The sequence below is a fragment of the Bubalus kerabau genome, chromosome 4, assembly GCF_029407905.1.
Source record: "Bubalus kerabau isolate K-KA32 ecotype Philippines breed swamp buffalo chromosome 4, PCC_UOA_SB_1v2, whole genome shotgun sequence".
In the NCBI taxonomy this organism is placed as follows: domain Eukaryota; kingdom Metazoa; phylum Chordata; class Mammalia; order Artiodactyla; family Bovidae; genus Bubalus; species Bubalus kerabau.
Window position 1 is genome coordinate 59,650,712 of NC_073627.1, and position 19,439 is coordinate 59,670,150.

General features: G+C 40.3%; 2 protein-coding genes across 9 annotated transcripts in view; one reads left to right on the forward strand and one right to left on the reverse strand.

Annotated features, from left to right (window-relative positions):
* Positions 1-12,610, reverse strand: part of STXBP4 (syntaxin binding protein 4) — a 234,196-nt gene extending 221,586 nt beyond the window's left edge. For 2 of the 8 annotated variants that reach the window (XM_055577586.1, XM_055577589.1), the window contains exon 1: positions 12,516-12,603. The gene's annotated coding sequence lies outside the window, so the exon portion shown is untranslated. Of the gene's footprint in view, positions 1-12,515 lie in introns of all 8 variants that reach the window. The other 6 variants (XM_055577592.1, XM_055577587.1, XM_055577590.1 and 3 more) reach the window with 6 other exon arrangements.
* LOC129649776 (cytochrome c oxidase assembly protein COX11, mitochondrial) lies at positions 12,568-19,325 on the forward strand. Its single transcript, XM_055577598.1, has 4 exons — positions 12,568-13,021; positions 16,218-16,373; positions 18,368-18,493; positions 18,882-19,325. The coding sequence occupies exons 1-4, from the start codon at positions 12,671-12,673 to the stop codon at positions 19,095-19,097; spliced, it is 849 nt and encodes a 282-aa protein (XP_055433573.1). The 5' UTR covers positions 12,568-12,670; the 3' UTR covers positions 19,098-19,325.
* Positions 19,326-19,439: the final 114 nt, after the last annotated feature.

A 19,439-nucleotide genomic window follows, 5' to 3' on the forward strand; every position in this document is an offset into this window, starting at 1 on the left:
CTTCAGTATCCGCAAATCAATCAATGTAATACACCACATTAACAAATTGAAAAATAAAAACCATATGATTATCTCAATAGATGCAGAGAAAGCCTTTGACAAAATTCAACATCCATTTATGATCAAAACTCTCCAGAAAGCAGGAATAGAAGGAACATACCTCAACATAATCAAAGCTATATATGACAAACCCACAGCAAACATTATCCTCAATGGTGAAAAATTGAAAGCATTTCCTCTAAAGTCAGGAATAAGACAAGGGTGCCCACTTTCACCATTACTATTCAACATAGTTTTGGAAGTTTTGGCCACAGCAATCAGAGCAGAAAAAGAAATAAAAGGAATCCAAATTGGAAAAGAAGAAGTAAAACTCTCACTATTTGCAGATGACATGATCCTCTACATAGAAAACCCTAAAGACTCCACCAGAAAATTACTAGAACTAATCAATGATTATAGTAAAGTTGCAGGATATAAAATCAACACACAGAAATCCCTTGCATTCCTATACACTAATAATGAGAAAACAGAAAGAGAAATTAAGGAAACAATTCCATTCACCATTGCAACAGAAAGAATAAAATACTTAGGAATATATCTACCTAAAGAAACTAAAGACCTATATATAGAAAACTATAAAACACTGGTGAAAGAAATCAAAGAGGACACTAATAGATGGAGAAATATACCGTGTTCATGGATTGGAAGAATCAATATAGTGAAAATGAGTATACTACCCAAAGCAATTTATAGATTCAATGCAATCCCTATCAAGCTACCAACGGTATTCTTCACAGAGCTAGAACAAATAATTTCACAATTTGTATGGAAATACAAAAAACCTCGAATAGCCAAAGCGATCTTGAGAAAGAAGAATGGAACTGGAGGAATCAACCTACCTGACTTCAGGCTCTACTACAAAGCCACAGTTATCAAGACAGTATGGTACTGGCACAAAGACAGGAATATAGATCAATGGAACAAAATAGAAAGCCCAGAGATAAATCCACGCACACATGGACACCTTATCTTTGACAAAGGAGGCAAGAATATACAATGGATTAAAGACAATCTCTTTAACAAATGGTGGTGGGAAATCTGGTCAACCACTTGTAAAAGAATGAAACTAGACCACTTTCTAACACCGTACACAAAAATGAACTCAAAATGGATTAAAGATCTAAACATAAGACCAGAAACTATAAAACTTCTAGACGAGAACATAGGCAAAACACTCTCCATCATACATCACAGCAGGATCCTCTATGACCCACCTCTGAGAATATTGGAAATAAAAGCAAAAATAAACAAATGGGACCTAATTAAACTTAAAAGCTTTTGCACATCAAAGGAAACTATTAGCAAGCTGAAAAGGCAGCCTTCAGAATGGGAGAAAATAATAGCAAATGACAGCAGAAATTCTTTGAGACAGCATTAGCTATTTATATAATTCTAGGGTTGTTTAACTTATATGCAGGGCACATCATGTGAAATACTGGTCTGGATGAATCACAAGCTGGAATCAAGATTGCTGGCAGATGGTAAAGATCTCATTTAAAATATGGAGAATTCAAAAGCTTTACAGATAAGCAGAAGTTAAGAGAATTCAGCACCACCAAATCAGTCTTCCAACAAATACTAAAGGGACTTGCACAGCCAGTAAACACAAGAGAAAGGAAAGACCTATTAAAACAAACCCAAAACAATCAAGAAAATGCCAATAGGAACATATGTATCAATAATTACCTCAAATGTAAATGGATTAAATGCACCAACCAAAAGATACAGATTGACTGAATGGATAAAAAAATAAGACTCAAATATATGCTGCTTACAGGAGACCCACTTCAGACCCAAAGACACATACAGACTGAAAGTAAAAGGATGGAAAAAGATATTCCATGTGAACGGAAACCAAAAGAAAGCTGAGTGGCAATACTTATTTCAGACAAAATAGACTTTAAAGAATATTATAAGAGACAAGGAAGGACACTACATAATGATCAAGGGATCAATCCACGAAGAAGACATAACAGTTGTAAATATTCATGCACCCGTAGGAGTACCGCAACACCTAAGGCAAGCAGTAACAGGCATAAGAGGGGAAATCGACAGCAACACAGTAACAGTAGGGGGCTTTAACACCCCACTTATACCAACGGACAGATCATCAAAACAGTAAATCAGTAAGGAAATACACACCTTAAATGAAATATTAGACCAAACAAACCTAACTGATATCTTCAGGACTTGCCATCCAAATGCAGAAGAATACACTTTCTTCTCAAGTGCACATGGAACATTCTCCAGGATAGACCACATCTTGGGCCACAAATCAAACCTCAGTAAATTTACAAAAATTGAAATTGTATCAAGTATCTTCTCTGATCACAATGCTATGAGACTATATAGCAACTACAGGGGAAAAAAAACTGCAAAAAACACAAACTCAAGGAGATTAAACAATACATTACTAAATAACGAAGAAGATACTGAAGAAGGAAAGAAATCAAAAGATTCTTAGAAACAAATGACAGTGAAAACACGTTGACCCCAAACCTATGGGATTCAGCAAAAGCAGTTCTAAGAAGGAAGTTTATAGCAATACAGTCATATCTCAAGAAACAAGAAAAGCATCGAATAGACAACCTAACTCTAAATCCAAAGCAGCTGGAGAAAGAAGAATAAAAACACCCCAAAGTCAGCAGAAGGAAAGAAATCATAACGGTCAGAGCAGAAATATATGAAAAAGAAATCAAAGAAACAATAGCAAAGATTAATAAAAGGAAAAGCTGGTTCTTTGAGAAGACAGACAAAACTGACAAACCACTAGCCAGACTCATCGAGGAACAAAGGGAGAAAAATCAAATCAACAAAATTAAAAATGAAAAAAGAGAGGTTACAACAGAAAACACAGAAATACAAAGGATCATAAGAGAACATTATAAGCAACTATATACTAGTAAAATGGACAACCGAGAGGAAATGAACAGATTCTTAGAAAAGGTCAACCTCCAAAGACTGAACCAGGAAGAAAAAGAAACTTTGAACAATCCAATTACAAACACTGAAATCGAAACAGAGATCAAAACTCTCCCAAAATACAAAAGCCCAGGACAAGATAGGTTCATAGGGGAATTCCATCAAACATTTAGAGAAGAGTGAATGCCTATTTGTCTGAAACTCTTCCAAAAAATTGCAGAGGAAGGAATACTTGTAAACTCATTCTAAGAAGCCACAATCACCCTGATACCAAAACCAGGCCAAGACAACACCAAATAAGGAAATTACAGGCCAATATCACTAATGAACATAAATGCCAGAATCCTCAACAAAATTCTAGCAAACAGAATTCAATAATACATTAAAAAGCTCATCTACCGTGATCAAGTCAGGGTTATTCCAGGGATGCAAGGATTCCTCAATATATGCAAATCAATCAAAGTAATACACCACATTAACAAATTGAAAGATAAAAACCATATGATCATCTCAACAGATGCAGAGAAAACCTTGGACAAAATTCAGCATCCATTTATGATAAAAACACTTCAAAAAATTGGCATAGAAAGAACCTACCTCAACAGAGTAAAGGCTACATATGAAAATCCCACAGCAAAAATTATGCTCAGTTTTCAATGAAAAACTGAAAGCATTCCTCCAAAGATCAGGAACAAGACAAGGATATCCACTCTCACCACTATGATTCAACATAGTTTTCGAAGTCCTAGCTAGGGCAATAAGAGAAGAAAAATAAATAAAAGGAATCCAGATCGCAACCTAGTGTCTATTAAACAGAGTGAATAAGTCAGAAACAGAAATATAAATATCACATACTGACACATATATATGGAATCTAAAGAGATGGCCAAAGATAGAGAAGCTCTATACATTCAGCAAAAACATGACCGGGACATGACTGTGGCTCAGATCATGAACTCCTTATTGCCAAATTCAGATTTATATTGAAGAAAGTGGAGAAAACCACTAGACCATTCAGGTATGATCTAAATCAAATCGCTTATGATTATACAATGGAAGTGACAAATAGATTTAAGGGACTAGACCTGACAGAGTGCCTGATGAACTATGGACGGAGGTTCATGACATTGTACAGGAGATATGGGGCAAGAACATCCCGAAGAAAAAGAAATGCAAAAGAGCAAAATGGCTGTCTGAGGAGGCCTTACAAATAGCTGAGAAAAGAAAAGAAGCAAAAAGCAAAGGAGAAAAGGAAATATATACCCATTTGAATGCAGAGTTCCAAAGAATAGCAAGGAGAGATAAGAAAGCTTTCCTCAGTGATCAGTGCAAAGAAATAGAGGAAAACAATAGAATGGGAAAGGCTAGAGATCTCCTCAAGATGATTAGAGATGCCAAGGGAACCTTTCATGCGAAGATGGGCACAATAAAGGACAGAAATAGTATGGACCTAACAGAAGCAGAAGATATTAAGAAGAGGAGGCAAGAATACACAGAAGAACTGTACCAAAAAGATCTTCACGACCCAGATAATCACGGCGATGATGTGATCACTCATGAAGAGCCAGACATCCTGGAATATGAAGTGAAGTGGGCCTTAGGAAGCATCACTACAAACAAAGCTAGTGGAGGTGATGGAATTCAGTTGAGCTATTTCAAATCCTAAAAGATGATGCTGTGAAAATGCTGCACTCAATATGCCAGCAAATTTGGAAAACTCAGCAGTGGCCACAGGACTGGAAAACGCCAGTTTTCATTCCAATCCCAAAGAAAGGCAATGCCAAAGAATGCTCAAACTACCACACAATTGCACTCATCTCACATGCTAGTAAAGTAATGCTCAAAATTCTCCAAGCCAGATTCCTTAAAAAACTGGAAATAGAACTGCCTTATGATCCAGCAATCCCACTGCTGGGCATACACACTGAGGAAACCAGAAGGGAAAGAGACACGTGTACCCCAATGTTCATCACAGCACTGTTTATAATAGCCAGGACATGGAAGCAACCTAGATGTCCATCAGCAGATGAATGGATAAGAAAGCAGTGGTACATATACACAATGGAGTATTACTCAGCCATTAAAAAGAATACATTTGAATCAGTTCTAATGAGGTGGATGAAACTGGAGCCTATTATACAGAGTGAAGTAAGCCAGAAAGAAAAACACCAATACAGTATACTAACACATATATATGGAATTTAGAAAGATGGTAACAGTAACCCTGTGTACGAGACAGCAAAAGAGACACTGATGTATAGAACAGTCTTATGGACTCTGTGGGAGAGGGAGAGGGTGGGAAGATTTGGGAGAATGGGATTGAAACATGTGTAATATCATGTATGAAACGAGTTGCCAGTCCAGGTTCGATGCACAATACTGGATGCTTGGGGCTGGTGCACTGGGACGACCCAGAGGGATGGTATGGGGAGGGAGGAAGGAGGAGGGTTCAGGATGGGGAACACATGTATACCTGTGGCGGATTCATTTTGATATTTGGCAAAACTAATACAATTATGTAAAGTTAAAAAAAAAAAAATTCTCCAAGCCAGGATTCAACAGTACATGAACCGCGAACTTCCAGATGTTCAAGCTGTACTCAGAAAAGGCAGAGGAACCAGAGAACAAATTGCAAACATCTGCTGGATCATCGAAAAAGCAAGAGAGTTCCAGAAAAACATCTACTTCTGCTTTACTAACTATGCCAAAGCCTTTGACTGTGTGGATCACAATAAACTATGGAAAATTCTGAAAGAGATGGGAATACCAGACCACCTTACCTGCCTCCTGAGAAATCTGTATGCAGGTCAAGAAGCAACAGTTAGAACTGGACATGGAACAACAGACTGGTTCCAAATGGGGAAAGGAGTATGTCAAGGCTGTATCAGAGAAGGCAATGGCACTCCACTCCAGTACTCTTGCCTGGAACATCCCATGGACGGAGGAGCCTGGTAGGCTGCAGTCCATGGGGTTGCTAAGAGTCGGACATGACTAAGTGACTTCACTTTCACTTTTCACTTTCATGCATTGGAGACGGAAATGGCAACCCACTCCAGTGTTCTTGCCTGGAGAATCCCAGGGACGGCGGAGCCTGGTGGGCTGCCGTCTATGGGGTCACACAGAGTCAGACACGACTGAAGCGACTTAGCAGCAGCAGCAAGGCTGTATATTGTCACCCTGCTTATTTAACTTATATGCAGAGTACACCATGAGAATCACTGGGCTGGATGAAGCACAAGCTGGAATCAAGATTTCTGGGAGAAATATCAATAACCTCAGATATGCAGATGACTCCACTCTTATGGCAGAAAGTGAAGAAGAACTAAAGAGCCTCTTGATGAAAGTGAAAGAGGGGAGTGAAAAAGTTGGCTTAAAGCTCAACATTCAGAAAACTAAGATCATGGCATCTGGTCCCATCACTTCATGGCAAATAGATGGGGAAACACGTAAACAGTGACAGACTTTATTTTGGGGGGCTCCAAAATCACTGCAGCCATGAAATTAAAAGACACTTGCTTCTTGGTAGAAAAGTTATGACCAACCTAGACTGCTTACTTAAAAGCAGAGACATTACTTTGCTAACAAAGGTCCACCTAGTTAAAGCTATGGTTTTCCCAGTAGTCATGTATGGATGTGAGAGCTGGACTATAAAGAAAGCTGAACACTGAAGAATTGATGCTTTTGAACTGTGGTGTTGGAGAAGACTCTTGAGAGTCTCCTGATCTGCAAGGAGATTCAACCAGTCCATCCTAAAGGAAATCAGTCCTGAATATTCATTGGAAGGACTGATGCTGAAGCTGAAACTCCACTATTTTGGCCACCTGATGTGAAGAGCTGAAGACTCTGATGCTGGGAAAGATTGAAGGCAGGAGAAGAAGGGGACGACAGAGGATGAGATGGTTGGATGGCCTCACTGATTCAATGGACATGAGTGTGAGTAAACTCCGAGAGTTGGTGATGGACAGGGAGGCCTGGCATGCTGCAGTCCATGGGATCGCAAAGAGTCAGACACAACTTTGAGACTGAACTGAACTGAAGCCCATCAGCAATGCAACTCATTTGTCTTGGAGTTGCAAGGATAGCAACATGCAAGCCACAGCCAAACCAGTGGGAAACAACAGATAATTGCTTCAAAGAAGCAGTTCTAGGCTTCTTGAAAGGAGATAATTAGACCAACAGCTCACTGCTCACACAAGTTTCCTGAGACTGATGCCCTCTGCTTGGTAAGCAATGCAATCCTATGTACCCCTTGTCCTAAATGCTTATGACAGTATGCCTAATAAGCCAAGGCCTCTGCTTTTATGGCATATACATGTTTCATTGGGAGATAATAAAAATGGAACAACATGAGCTAGTTTCAGATACCGAAAGGTAACAGATCATATGTGACTAGACAGAGGAGATTTAATTTAAATTCCAGCTAAGATCCACATAATAGATGAGCCAGGAGAAAAACAGGGACCCAGTATTCCAGGTGGAGAACAGGTATCAAGGCAGCAAAAAGTTTGGAGAGTTTACAGAACAAAAAGAGTGTGGTGGTATCATGGCGGATGGGGAGAGAAAAATGAAGTCAGAGAAGCAGGTAGGGTCTTAGAATCTTAGGGGTCATTGTAAGGAATATGAATTTTTGCTTGATCTTATTTCATACAATCTGACTATTCTCAGAAGACCTGCATTTGCTTTTTGCCTTATCTCTTATCTTTAACTTCTGCTCACTCTAGGTAGGCTGACTGAACCCTAGCCTGAATTATGTCAAAATGTCAGTCAGGCCATCTGAGATATAATCAATCTGGGGGAAGGGGTCAGTACAAAATGAAAATGTAAAGCTCCTTGTTAAAAAAAAAATTATTAACAATTTCAAGATAGTGACAGCAGAGCATTAAACTAAGTACATGGTCCAACTAAGTAAGGGGCCCGTTTAAGAGCAAGGCCCTGTGCGACTGACTGCACAGTTCACAAACCCATGAGGCTGGCACTGATCTTGAAAACCATTACTTGGAAAAAAAAGGCTTTTACTGATAAATGACTTCTGTTTTCATTTCACCTTAACTGTCAATCATATAAACTTATTCAAGACCTTTTAAATGGAGTAGCCTTTCAAATACGTTAGTTAAAGGAAGCTGCCAGGAAATAAGAAACTAGCATATTAAGACTTACTGAGAGAACGCTATGCCACTATCATGCACTAAGTGGAAAAAATAATAAACACAGTAAAGATACTAAACACATAGTAAAGATACTAAAAAATGTAATTACAAACCGAATTTTAAAAACAATACATCTTTATAATCTTTGAATCCTCAGAAAGCCTAAAAATCCCCTAAAAAGCCCAATATCAGATAAGAAAACATGAATATCAAACCATTTTTTTCCCCATTTTTCCTTCTTTTCCTACCTTCACCTATTTCACTCAACTGTCACCCCTCCTAAATGGTTTGTATGAAAAATAACCTACTATTTTACCTACTATGTAAAATTGGACATGATCAACCAAGAAGAGATAAGAAAGCCTTCTTCAGCGATCAATGCAAAGAAATAGGGGAAAACAACAGAATGGGAAAGACTAGGGATCTCTTCAAGAAAATCAGAGATACCAAAGGAACATTTCATGCAAAGATGGGCTCGATAAAGGACACAAATGGTATGGACCTAACAGAAGTAGAAGATATTAAGAAGAGATGGCAAGAATACACAGAAGAAATGTACAAAAAAGATCTTCACGACCCAGATAATCACGATGGTGTGATCACTGACCTAGAGCCAGACATCCTGGAATGTGAAGTCAAGTGGGCCTTAGAAAGCATCACTACGAACAAAGCTAGTGGAGGTGATGGAATTCCAGTTGACCTATTCCAAATCCTGAAAGATGATGCTGTGAAAATGCTGCACTCAATATGCCAGCAAATTTGGAAAACTCAGCAGTGGCCACAGGACTGGAAAACGCCAGTTTTCATTCCAATCCCAAAGAAAGGCAATGCCAAAGAATGCTCAAACTACCACACAATTGCACTCATCTCAACGCTAGTAAAGCAATGCTCAAAATTCTCCAAGCCAGGCTTCAGCAATATGTGAACCGTGAACTTCCAGATGTTCAAGCTGGTTTTAGAAAAGGCAGAGGAACCAGAGATCAAATTGCCAACATCCGCTGGATCATGGAAAAAGCAAGAGAGTTCCAGATAAACATCTATTTCTGCTTTCCTGACTATGCCAAAGCCTTTGACTGTGTGGATCACAATAAACTGTGGAAAATTCTGAAAGAGATGGGAATACCAGACCACCTGATATGCCTCTTGAGAAATCTGTATGCAGGTCAGGAAGCAACAGTTAGAACTGGACATGGAACAACAGACTGGTTCCAAATAGGAAAAGGAGTACGTCAAGGCTGTATATTGTCACCCTGCTTATTTAACTTATATGCAGAGTACATCATGAGAAACGCTGGAGTGGAAGAAACACAAACTGGAATCAAGATTGCCGGGAGAAATATCAATAAGCTCAGATATGCAGATGACACCACCCTTATGGCAGAAAGTGAAGAGGAACCAAAAAGCCTCTTGATGAAAGCAAAAGTGGAGAGTGAAAAAGTTGGCTTAAAGCTCAACATTCAGAAAACGAAGATCATGGCATTTGGTCCCATCACTTCATGGGAAATAGATGGGGAAACAGTGGAAACAGTGTCAGACTTTATTTTTCTGGGCTCCAGAATCAATACAGATGGTGACTGCAGCCATGAAATTAAAAGACGCTTACTCCTTGGAAGGAAAGTTATGACCAACCTAGATAGCATATTCAAAAGCAGACACATTATTTTGCCAACAAAGGTTCATTTAGTCAAGGCTATCGTTTTTCCTGTGGTCATGTATGGATGTGAGAGTTGGACTGTGAAGAAGGCTGAGCGCTGAAGAACTGATGCTTTTGAATTGTGGTGTTGGAGAAGACTCTTGAGAGTCCCTGGACTGCAAGGAGATTCAACCAGTCCATTCTGAAGGAGATCAGCCCTGGGATTTCTTTGGAAGGAATAATGCTAAAGCTGAAACTCCAGTACTTTGGCCATCTCATGCGAAGAGTTGACTCATTGGAAAAGACTCTGATGCTGGTAGGGATTGGGGGCAGAAGGAGAAGGGGACGACAGAGGATGAGATGGCTGGATGGCATCACTGACTCGATGGATGTGAGTCTGAGTGAACTCCGGGAGTTGGTGATGGACAGGGAGGCCTGGCATGCTGTGATTCATGGGGTCGCAAAGAGTCGGACACGACTGAGCGACTGATCTGATCTGATAGGTAACTAGAAAGGGTTCATAAGATCCAATTATTTGTTGCTAAAAAATGATATTACAAATTAAAGGTGCCAAGTCTGAGATGTCAGTCCAGTCCCAGATGTTTTAAGTTTGAAATAAACATTACCTGCAGGAAAGGGCTGCACTAGCCTTGCCCAAGGTGTCCCCATTTCATTCATGGTAGAAGCCCTTACTTAGCATTAGTTATCAGAATGATTTATGCAACGTCACAAGCATATTCAGGCTCATTAAGAACGGCAGTCAACACTGTTCTACTGCTATCAAGATTACTGTACCTTGGAAAAGAGTAATTTCATTTGCAATTAATTATAAACAAAAATCCAAAACAAAGACATTATTATTGACAAATTTATGCTGCTACCTGTTGATATATTGAAGGGTTGCCTGGAAAAAAGAATGGTCAAAGGGAATGCTTTGTTGGTTTCAGTGACATTAACATTTGCATGGGGTTTGAGTCTATGCTGTAAGGAATTTAAAATATGACACGTTTTAACGTAATAGAGATGACAATCTAGTGTAAGAACTAAGGTCGTTACATATAAAAAAAAAAAACTGGCAAACATTCTCATAACACAAGAATAAATTTTCAGAATCAAAGAATCTTGAATTTTTTGTGCCAAAGTAGAAGAGTCAAAAGATACATTTTTTTAATTTTTTTTTTTTTTTGGTTTGTAATTTTCTGGCCCTGTGACCGCAAGTTAATCAATTACTCTTTCAAGGTGACCATCATCACTCACCTGGACTACTGCAATTGCCTCCTAACTGTTCTAGTTCTTTTTTGCTCTCTTCCCCTTAGTCCACTCTCCATTCCAAAACCAGTATCTTTTTAAAAATGTGAATCAGATTTCACTTGTAAGCTTCATATTATTTTTAGAATAAAATACAAACCCTTGATACTCCAGTTAAAAAAATAAATAAATAAACCTTGGACATGGCTTAAAAGGTTCTATTACCTGGCCCTGTATACCTGCTCTGACCCTTTTATCACTCTTCTTCCTGCTCACAATGCTAGGAACACAGTGGCCTCCTTTTTGTTTTTCAATGGTAAGTAGCTCTTTCTTGCCTACCTGCCTTTGCATGACTTAGAATTGTCATTGGTAGGTTGCTCCTTATCATCACCCAGGACTAGGCTCAAAGACCTTTCTTTAGTGCCTCTCCTCTTGACTTTCAATCACACTGTACTGATTGTTATCTGAAATTCTTGTGTATCTGTTACTTGCCTTTCTCCTGAGTCCCTTCAGTAATAGGACACATTCTATAACTGTTCTTCTTTGACTTTCTCTGTGCTGTAGCCCCAGTAGGTAGAACGATGTCTGGCCCACAATAGTACAATAAATAAAATGCTGAATGATTTGAAGTCATTTAACTTCTCAGGATTTCAGTTTTTTCATCCACAAAATGGGGATAATTATAACTACTCTGGACATTAGCAATAAAGCCTAATGTTTACTAAATGCTTACACTGTGAAAATAACTTCACATGCGTATCTTCATATATACTGTTACGATTTTTATTTTACAAGTAAGGCCGCCAAGTTTTAAAGAGGTCAAATAACTGGCCTAACCACACAAGGCCATAGTGAGGACCCGGGTATGAATCTAGACATGTGTAACCTCGGAATCTGATCTCTTATAGTCCCTTGCAAGATGCTTCCTTTCATTACGGCAAAATCGGCTATGCAGTCCGCCCCAGCTTGGTCTGTAGGACAACTGAAAAAAGCTATTATATCCCCCATGCGTTTATTTTTCAAGATAAGCAGTCCATTCCCTTCAACCCCTCCTTAAATAATCCTCACATCCCGGTCACCATCCTCTCAAAAACCAGTCTGACGACGTCTCTCCCGCCCCAGAACTGATTAATTTTCACTGGGCAAGTGGTTAATGGACACGAGACCAACAGAAGCCGATTCGCAGGAGCTGAGAAAATAAAGGTGTGCGAGGGTCCAAGCGGGCTGTGGTTGACACAGGAAGACTTCCCGGGAGAGGTAATCCTTGAGCCCAAACCCACGACAATGATAGCGGACCGGCCACCAAGGGCCCGCGCGGGACACGGCCGCGGGCAGTCGCCAGGGCGAGACAAAGCCTGCTGGGGGCTGGAAATTTCAGGGACACAAGCCATGTGATGATGGAGTGCACGCTGAGGAGCGCGAGGCGTTTTTCTGGAAGTAAGTTAAACAAATACTGGAGGAAAGCGAAGTGGGAGGAACAGTTATTAACAAAATCGCGAACTTACCCGGCCACCCGGCCTCCGTAGCCCGACCGCAAAAGCGGCTACCTGAGAGCCGTAGCCTAGGCAGCGGCGGGCTCAACCCAGAGCTCGCGAGACCGAGGAGGCCTCGCGAGATCCGCCCCCTTGCCCCTGACAGGCGGACGCGCTTTCCGGGCGTCATGGGAGGGCTCTGGCGTCCGGCTTGGAGACGCGTCGTTTTTTGCGGGTGGTCTTGGAGCCACCTTGGGCGCCCAACCCGGGCTGCTGAGAGGGCAGAGCCGTGTCTCCGGCCGGGGAGGAGCGGGCCGGCGGGTACTGAGCAGGGGCTGAGGCGGCTCGGGACATGGAGGCAACCGAGCCCGGCGGAGCAGCCGGCTCGGCGGCCGAAGAGCACGAACCCCTACACGCGCTCGCAGGAGGAGGACTGGCGGCGGCGGAACAAGACGGTCCTCACCTACGTGGCCGCGGCGGCGGTGGGCATGCTGGGCGCGTCCTACGCCGCCGTGCCCCTTTATCGGCTCTACTGCCAGGTAGGGCTGGCGCGGCCCGCCGGGCGGCCCTTGTGGAGGGGCGGAGGGCCGGGGCGGCTCCCTAGACCGCGAGGCTCCGCGGGGCCCGGTGGACTGTCCGAAATTACCTCCCAGAGGAAAACGGGCCTTGAAGTTCATCAAGAAAGCTAGTGACAGAGCTGCCGGTCCAACTCGAGCTCTTGTGTTCTTGCCCGTACCCCACTGCCGAGTGAAATTCCCTGCTCTCAGAGCTACCACCCAAAAGGTCTGCAGCCTACACTCCTGTATCCAGCAATCTCCTGCTGCTCACACGCTGCCTGCTTTTAAAATGTAGTTTATGTTCATACATTCCCTCTGTGAAACACATACAGGTTCTGTGCAAAGGTTAACCCTGGAAACGGGAGTTGCTTGCTACTTCGGCTTAAACTGGGAGTAGCTTTTTATCTAAGTACAAACTACTGTGATTTAGGACTTTGTAATAGATGACTTAGGACTTCGAGGCTTTTCCCCTTTGTTAATATGTAACTGTAATGTCCTTTCTCCGAGCTCCCTTTTAGATCAGAAACTCCAGTGCAATGGTTTTCAAAGTGCAGACCTTCCCACGAGCGGCAGCATCATTACCTGAGAGGGGAACTTGAGTACAGATTGTTGGATCCAACTCCAGAACTGTGTAATCAGGAACTCTGGAGGGCAGGGCCCAGCAATGTGTATTTTAGTAAGTTCCCTAGCAGATTGTGACGGAGAAGGCAATGGCACCCCACTCCAGTACTCTTGCCTGGAAAATCCCATGGACAGAGGAGCCTGGTGGGCTGCAGTCCATGGGGTCACTAAGAGTCAGACACGACTGAGCGACTTCATTTTCACTTTTCACTTTCATGCATTGGAGAAGGAAATGGCAACCCACTCCAGTGTTCTTGCCTGGAGAATCCCAGGGACGGGGGAGCCTGGTAGGCTGCCGTCTAATGGGGTCGCACAGAGTCGGACACGACTGACGTGACTTAGCAGCAGCAGCAGCAGCAGCAGCAGATTGTGATGCAGACTTAATGTTTGGGAACTGCAGGCACAGGGCTACTTCACCTGTTACATATACGTGTTCTGCTAAGTTCTTAAGCAGTAGTTTGCTGCTTTGGGCATTAGGTCACCCATGGAGCTTCTTAAACATACCAGGGCTTCCATACCCCAGAGATTCTGATTAGGAGACCTGGGTAGGGTCCAGGAATTTCTGTTTTAAAACCGTGCCATGAATGAGAGCTACACTTTGGGTTCATTTACTGAGTAATAGCGGGTCCCCAAACTTTGTTGTACATCGGAATCACCAGTAATAATGAAACTGGAATCTAAAGGACTTTTTAGTCTCTTAATATCAGCATTTATATTGGAAGGGGCAGTGGCTTGATTGCTGGGGTGTAAGTGTAGAATATGAGTTAATGTTCATCACACGCTAGCCTGGACCAAGCATGAATCCCCCACTACCATTGATGAAATCATAAACAGAACTGAATCCAAAACATCTAGCGTAGATCTCCCCAAACCACGAGGTGGGTGGGTGATTTTATTTTCCAGGGAATATTTAACAATATCTGAAGACATTTTAGTTGCCACAACCTGGGAGGTGAAGGGGGAGGGTGCTGCCTAGTGGGTAGAGGTTAAGGGATGCTGCTAAACATCCAGCATTGCAGAGAACAGACCCATCCCTCACCCCCACCAAAAAAAAACAAAGAATTATCCTATCCAAAGCGTCATTAGTGCCAAGATTGAGAAACCCTGCCCCAAACTGAAATGAATGACTGATTTCATTCACATGGATGAAAGTGCAGGGCAGGAAAGTAAAAATCTATTGTGGTTTGCAATCCTAAACTTAAATCACAGTTGGATGTTCAGTAGTGACATATCCAAAAGAACATCTTTTAATTTTTGCAATCACAGAACTTTAGAGCTAAAAATAAGGGATTATGTAAACCACTTCATACACCGAGCTCATTTTATGAGTATAGAAAGTGTAGCCCAAAGAAAGTAAAATTGAGTTTTTGGAGCTACTTAGTGACAGAACTAGACTGGAGCACAGGACATTTTCTTTTCAGGGCCTTTTTCTGTTGTTTTAATTTTGCAAATCATCACACTAATTTGAAGACTGTATTCAAAGACTGTCAGAAAGAAAACATTCAAGTGACTCAGGTTCTTCAGAAACAAGTTACATCTTAAAAACATAGCCTTCTTGAACAGAATAGGCTTGCCCTCTGATTAAACAAGGGTAAATAAAGGCTTGGCCTCTGATGTGTCTTGTAGGGTTATAATGTAGTTTCATAATGCGTGGCAGTTTAGTGAAGCTGACTTGTTTAACAAGCTAAGGTAGTAGTACTGTATTTTGCTGGGAGTCTTCCATAGCCTCAAATTTGGTATTTTTTCCCCAGTATAGTAACAGATTAATTATCCGGAGACCAGAATTCTGGCAACCTCAAGCATCAGAAGAATGATGACCCTGGAAGTAAGGATTTTTTTTTAAACATCTCTGATAAGGAAATAAGTAATGGCAATGAAGATAGACAAGAAGTGTCAGATACAGATTATCCTGATGCCTTATGATTAGTCCATTGAGTGACCAAAGAGGTTTTCTGATTAACTGATGATACCTATGTAAAAGCTGTACAGTACTAAAAAATACAGAAAACATTTACAGAAACATTCTACCAACATGGCAAAATACTTAACGATGCTTGAGGAAAGCAAACTATAGAAGTGAATTTACAAACTAATCTGTCCACTAAAAGTTATGATACAGAAAAGGACCAGATGAGAATGTGGAAAATGGAATTAGTTTTATTGAAATGACAGCATTGTGGGTATGTTTTATTTCTATTCATAATAGTTGTTCTGAAATACTAGCAATAAGGAGAAAGATGTTTAATGAAAAGTTCAGCTAAAAATTCAGAGCTCTGTTATCAGTGGAGAGTCCATTCTCTTTCAGATGATTCATTTTTATCATTTTTACAACCAGGTAATTACAGAAAAATATGACTTTAACATACATAGACCCTTGACACCCAAAAAGTGGTTAAATCGTTAGCACATTCATAGGAAATGGTCAGTGATAGTATGTAAACCTTGCTGCTACTGGAGTATTGTATTTAAAATTTTGTTTCATCCAGTAAATAGGTCATCAGCACCTAAAACTACTGTACTTTTGTTTAGCATATTATGCCTTGTTATCTTTTCCTAGACTACTGGACTTGGAGGATCAGCAGTAGCAGGTCATGGATCAGACCAAATTGAAAACATGGTACCTGTTAAGGATCGCATCATTAAAATCACCTTTAATGCAGATGTGCATGCAAGTCTCCAGTGGAACTTTAGACCTCAGCAAACAGAAATATATGTAAGTACTTAAAGCAATGTTTAAAAGATTGCTTTTTCCAATTTAAAGATTGATTCTTTCATCACTTACTGTTTCACAATTTAGGAAACACTCATCTAAACTTAATTTCAGAATACTGACAGATACCATTACTGGAATTCTTTTATTCCCACAGACTACTTTTTGACAGTGCACTACACCTAAGGTAACAAGATATTCTTTTAAGTTACATGGCGTCATAATAAAAGTTACTTTGGAGCAATGGAAAATGTCCTATTTTTATTAGAATCATATTAAGAGTTCACTAAAAAGTTCTCTGGTCACCAGTCTTGAGAGTAGGAACAGCTGTCCTGGTGTGTCAGACAGTAAAAAATATGTCTGCAATGCAGGAGACCCAGGCTTGATCCCTGGGTCAGGAAGATCCCCTGAATAAGGGAATGGCTACCCACTCCAGTATTCTTTCTTGCCTGGAGAATCCCATGAACAGAGGAGCCTGGTGGGCTACAGTCACTGGGGTTTCAAAGAGTCAGACACAACTGAGTGACTAACACCTAAACTTATTTACCCCAGGTAGAGATGATATAGGAAACTGTTGGAAAACATTGGTTACACTGGAAAGTAGTTCACTGGTTTACATCAAAATATCCCTCTCTCTCAGAGAAGGCAATGGCACCCCACTCCAGTACTCTTGCCTGGAAAATCCCATGGATAGAGGAGCCTGGTGGGCTGCAGTCCAGGGGGTCGCTAAAAGTCGGACACGACTGAGCGACTTCACTTTCACTTTTCACTTTCCTGCATTGGAGAAGGAAATGGCAACCCACTCCAGTGTTCTTGCCTGGAGAATCCCAGGGACGGGGATGCCTGGTGGGCTGCTGTCTATGGGGTCGCAGAGTCGGACATGACTGAAGTGACACAGCAGCAGCAGCAGCATCCCTATCTCTTAAAATAAATTTAAGGATTTTTGAAGTAATCATGCTAAAAAGTTATATTCTAGCTCAGAAAGACTATGTACCTTAAAAGTTGCCTAACATCTTGCCTAGAGGATTTAACTGAAATTACCTCATGAACTGAGGAATAGCCAGAAAAGTTTAATTGTAACTCTTATTGGAAAACTCTATGAATGTTAGTGCTTTCCCGGGTTAGTAATCCTGACTGAATCTCTTCAGTGATTGAGGGTGTTAAAGATTGTGGTTCTGAGTATTAATTCCAGTCACATAGTAGTATACAAGGTATTAGTGGCTAATCTGGTACATGTGACAGCATCCTTTGGACGCTAGTCAGTGTCCAAATACTTTAAAGCTTGCGATTTATTTTATCCATTATTTTCTCTCAAAAGAAAAGTATTAGTGCTTTTTGGCTAAATAAAATTTCTATTTAGTCAGTTTTACTTTGGTTATACATATAATTTACTCTGGTTGTAAACTAAGTTTAAGGTTGGTAACGTTCTCTGAAAAGTGAAGTGAAAGTTGCTCAGTCATGTCCAACTCTTTGCAACCCCATGGACTCTATGTAGCCCACTACCGTGCTCTGTCCATGGAATTCTCCAAGCAAGCATACTAGAGTGGGTAGCCATTTCTTTCTCTAGGGGATCTTTCCAACCCAGGGATTGAATCCAGGTCTCCTGCACTGTAGGCAGATTCTTTACCGTCTGAGTCACCAGAGAACGGAAGCCTTTTTCTAAACAGAATCTTTAGTCAGTTTATATAATATTCAGGGTAAGTGTTAAGAAGACTTGGCTGTTCTTGGACACATTTTAAATAACTTCATCTGCAGCTTATCACTTCAAGACTTTAGACATACAAGAGAACAATCCGTAATGTATGTGTAATAGAGCAATGGTTCTCCACTGACATGCAAGTACCATTTGAAGATCAAATGTTCTTGATCTTCAATTTATTTTGCTGACTCTTAAAATTAGATTAGGCATTATGGTCTGAAATGAAAATACTAATTTAGTATGGAGTGCAGATTTGTAAGATTTAAAGTGTTGATAATGTGTATTTTCCTTAAAACAGGTAGTGCCAGGAGAGACAGCACTGGCGTTTTATAAAGCTAAGAATCCTACTGACAAACCAGTAATCGGAATTTCTACATACAATGTTGTACCATTTGAAGCTGGACAGTACTTCAATAAAATACAGGTATAACTAAATGCAAATGTTATAGAATGTGATAAAAGTACATGAGATTGTTTGGTACTAAATATACTGCAGTGTTTTTTTAGAAGATACAAATTTTTGAAAGTTGATTTATTTTAAAATTCAAACTATTTTTTTCATTGCTTATAATAATTATGCAGAGGTTGAGAGCCAAACTATATGGATATCAATTTTTTTAAGATTAGAAGAATTTGCTGATTTTCTATCTTTAAAAGCAAAACTCAGAGATGAAAGATGCTGTTATCCTATCATAGAATTTAAAGATTATAATTAACAGTATGCTTATTAAAGCCAATAAATGAAGCACAGTTTCTATTCTAGGTAGCAGAATAGAAATACTAATTAATGAATACTTTTCTATAACTTTTAGTGCTTCTGCTTTGAAGAACAAAGGCTTAATCCACAAGAGGAAGTAGATATGCCAGTATTTTTCTACATTGATCCTGAATTTGCTGAAGATCCAAGAATGGTGAATGTTGATCTCATCACTCTTTCTTACACTTTTTTTGAAGCAAAGGAAGGGCATACGTTGCCAGTCCCAGGCTATAATTCAAATCAGCAACTAAGTCCTGCTTCAAATTTGTGATTTTTAAAAAATCATGTACCTTGTCTTCTTAGAGAAGTATTTAAACTAATATGAAGCCTTCTGTTTTAAATGTTATGTACGGATGGTTCTTTTCTTCCCAACTCATTTATCCTACTTAAAATGTATGACAGTTCAAACCATGTATGTTAGCAGAAACTTGATTCAGCTCCCCTTTAGGTTATCAGCACTTCGTACTTGTAGCAATAAAATTTGTTATTATTTCTCAAATAGTTGGTTATTTTCATTACAAATAGTCACTATTTTAAAAGCTCAAAACAAAAGAGTAATCACTGAGCCCTAACAGCTTACCCAAAGACTACATTTTGACTTCAAATCTGACTG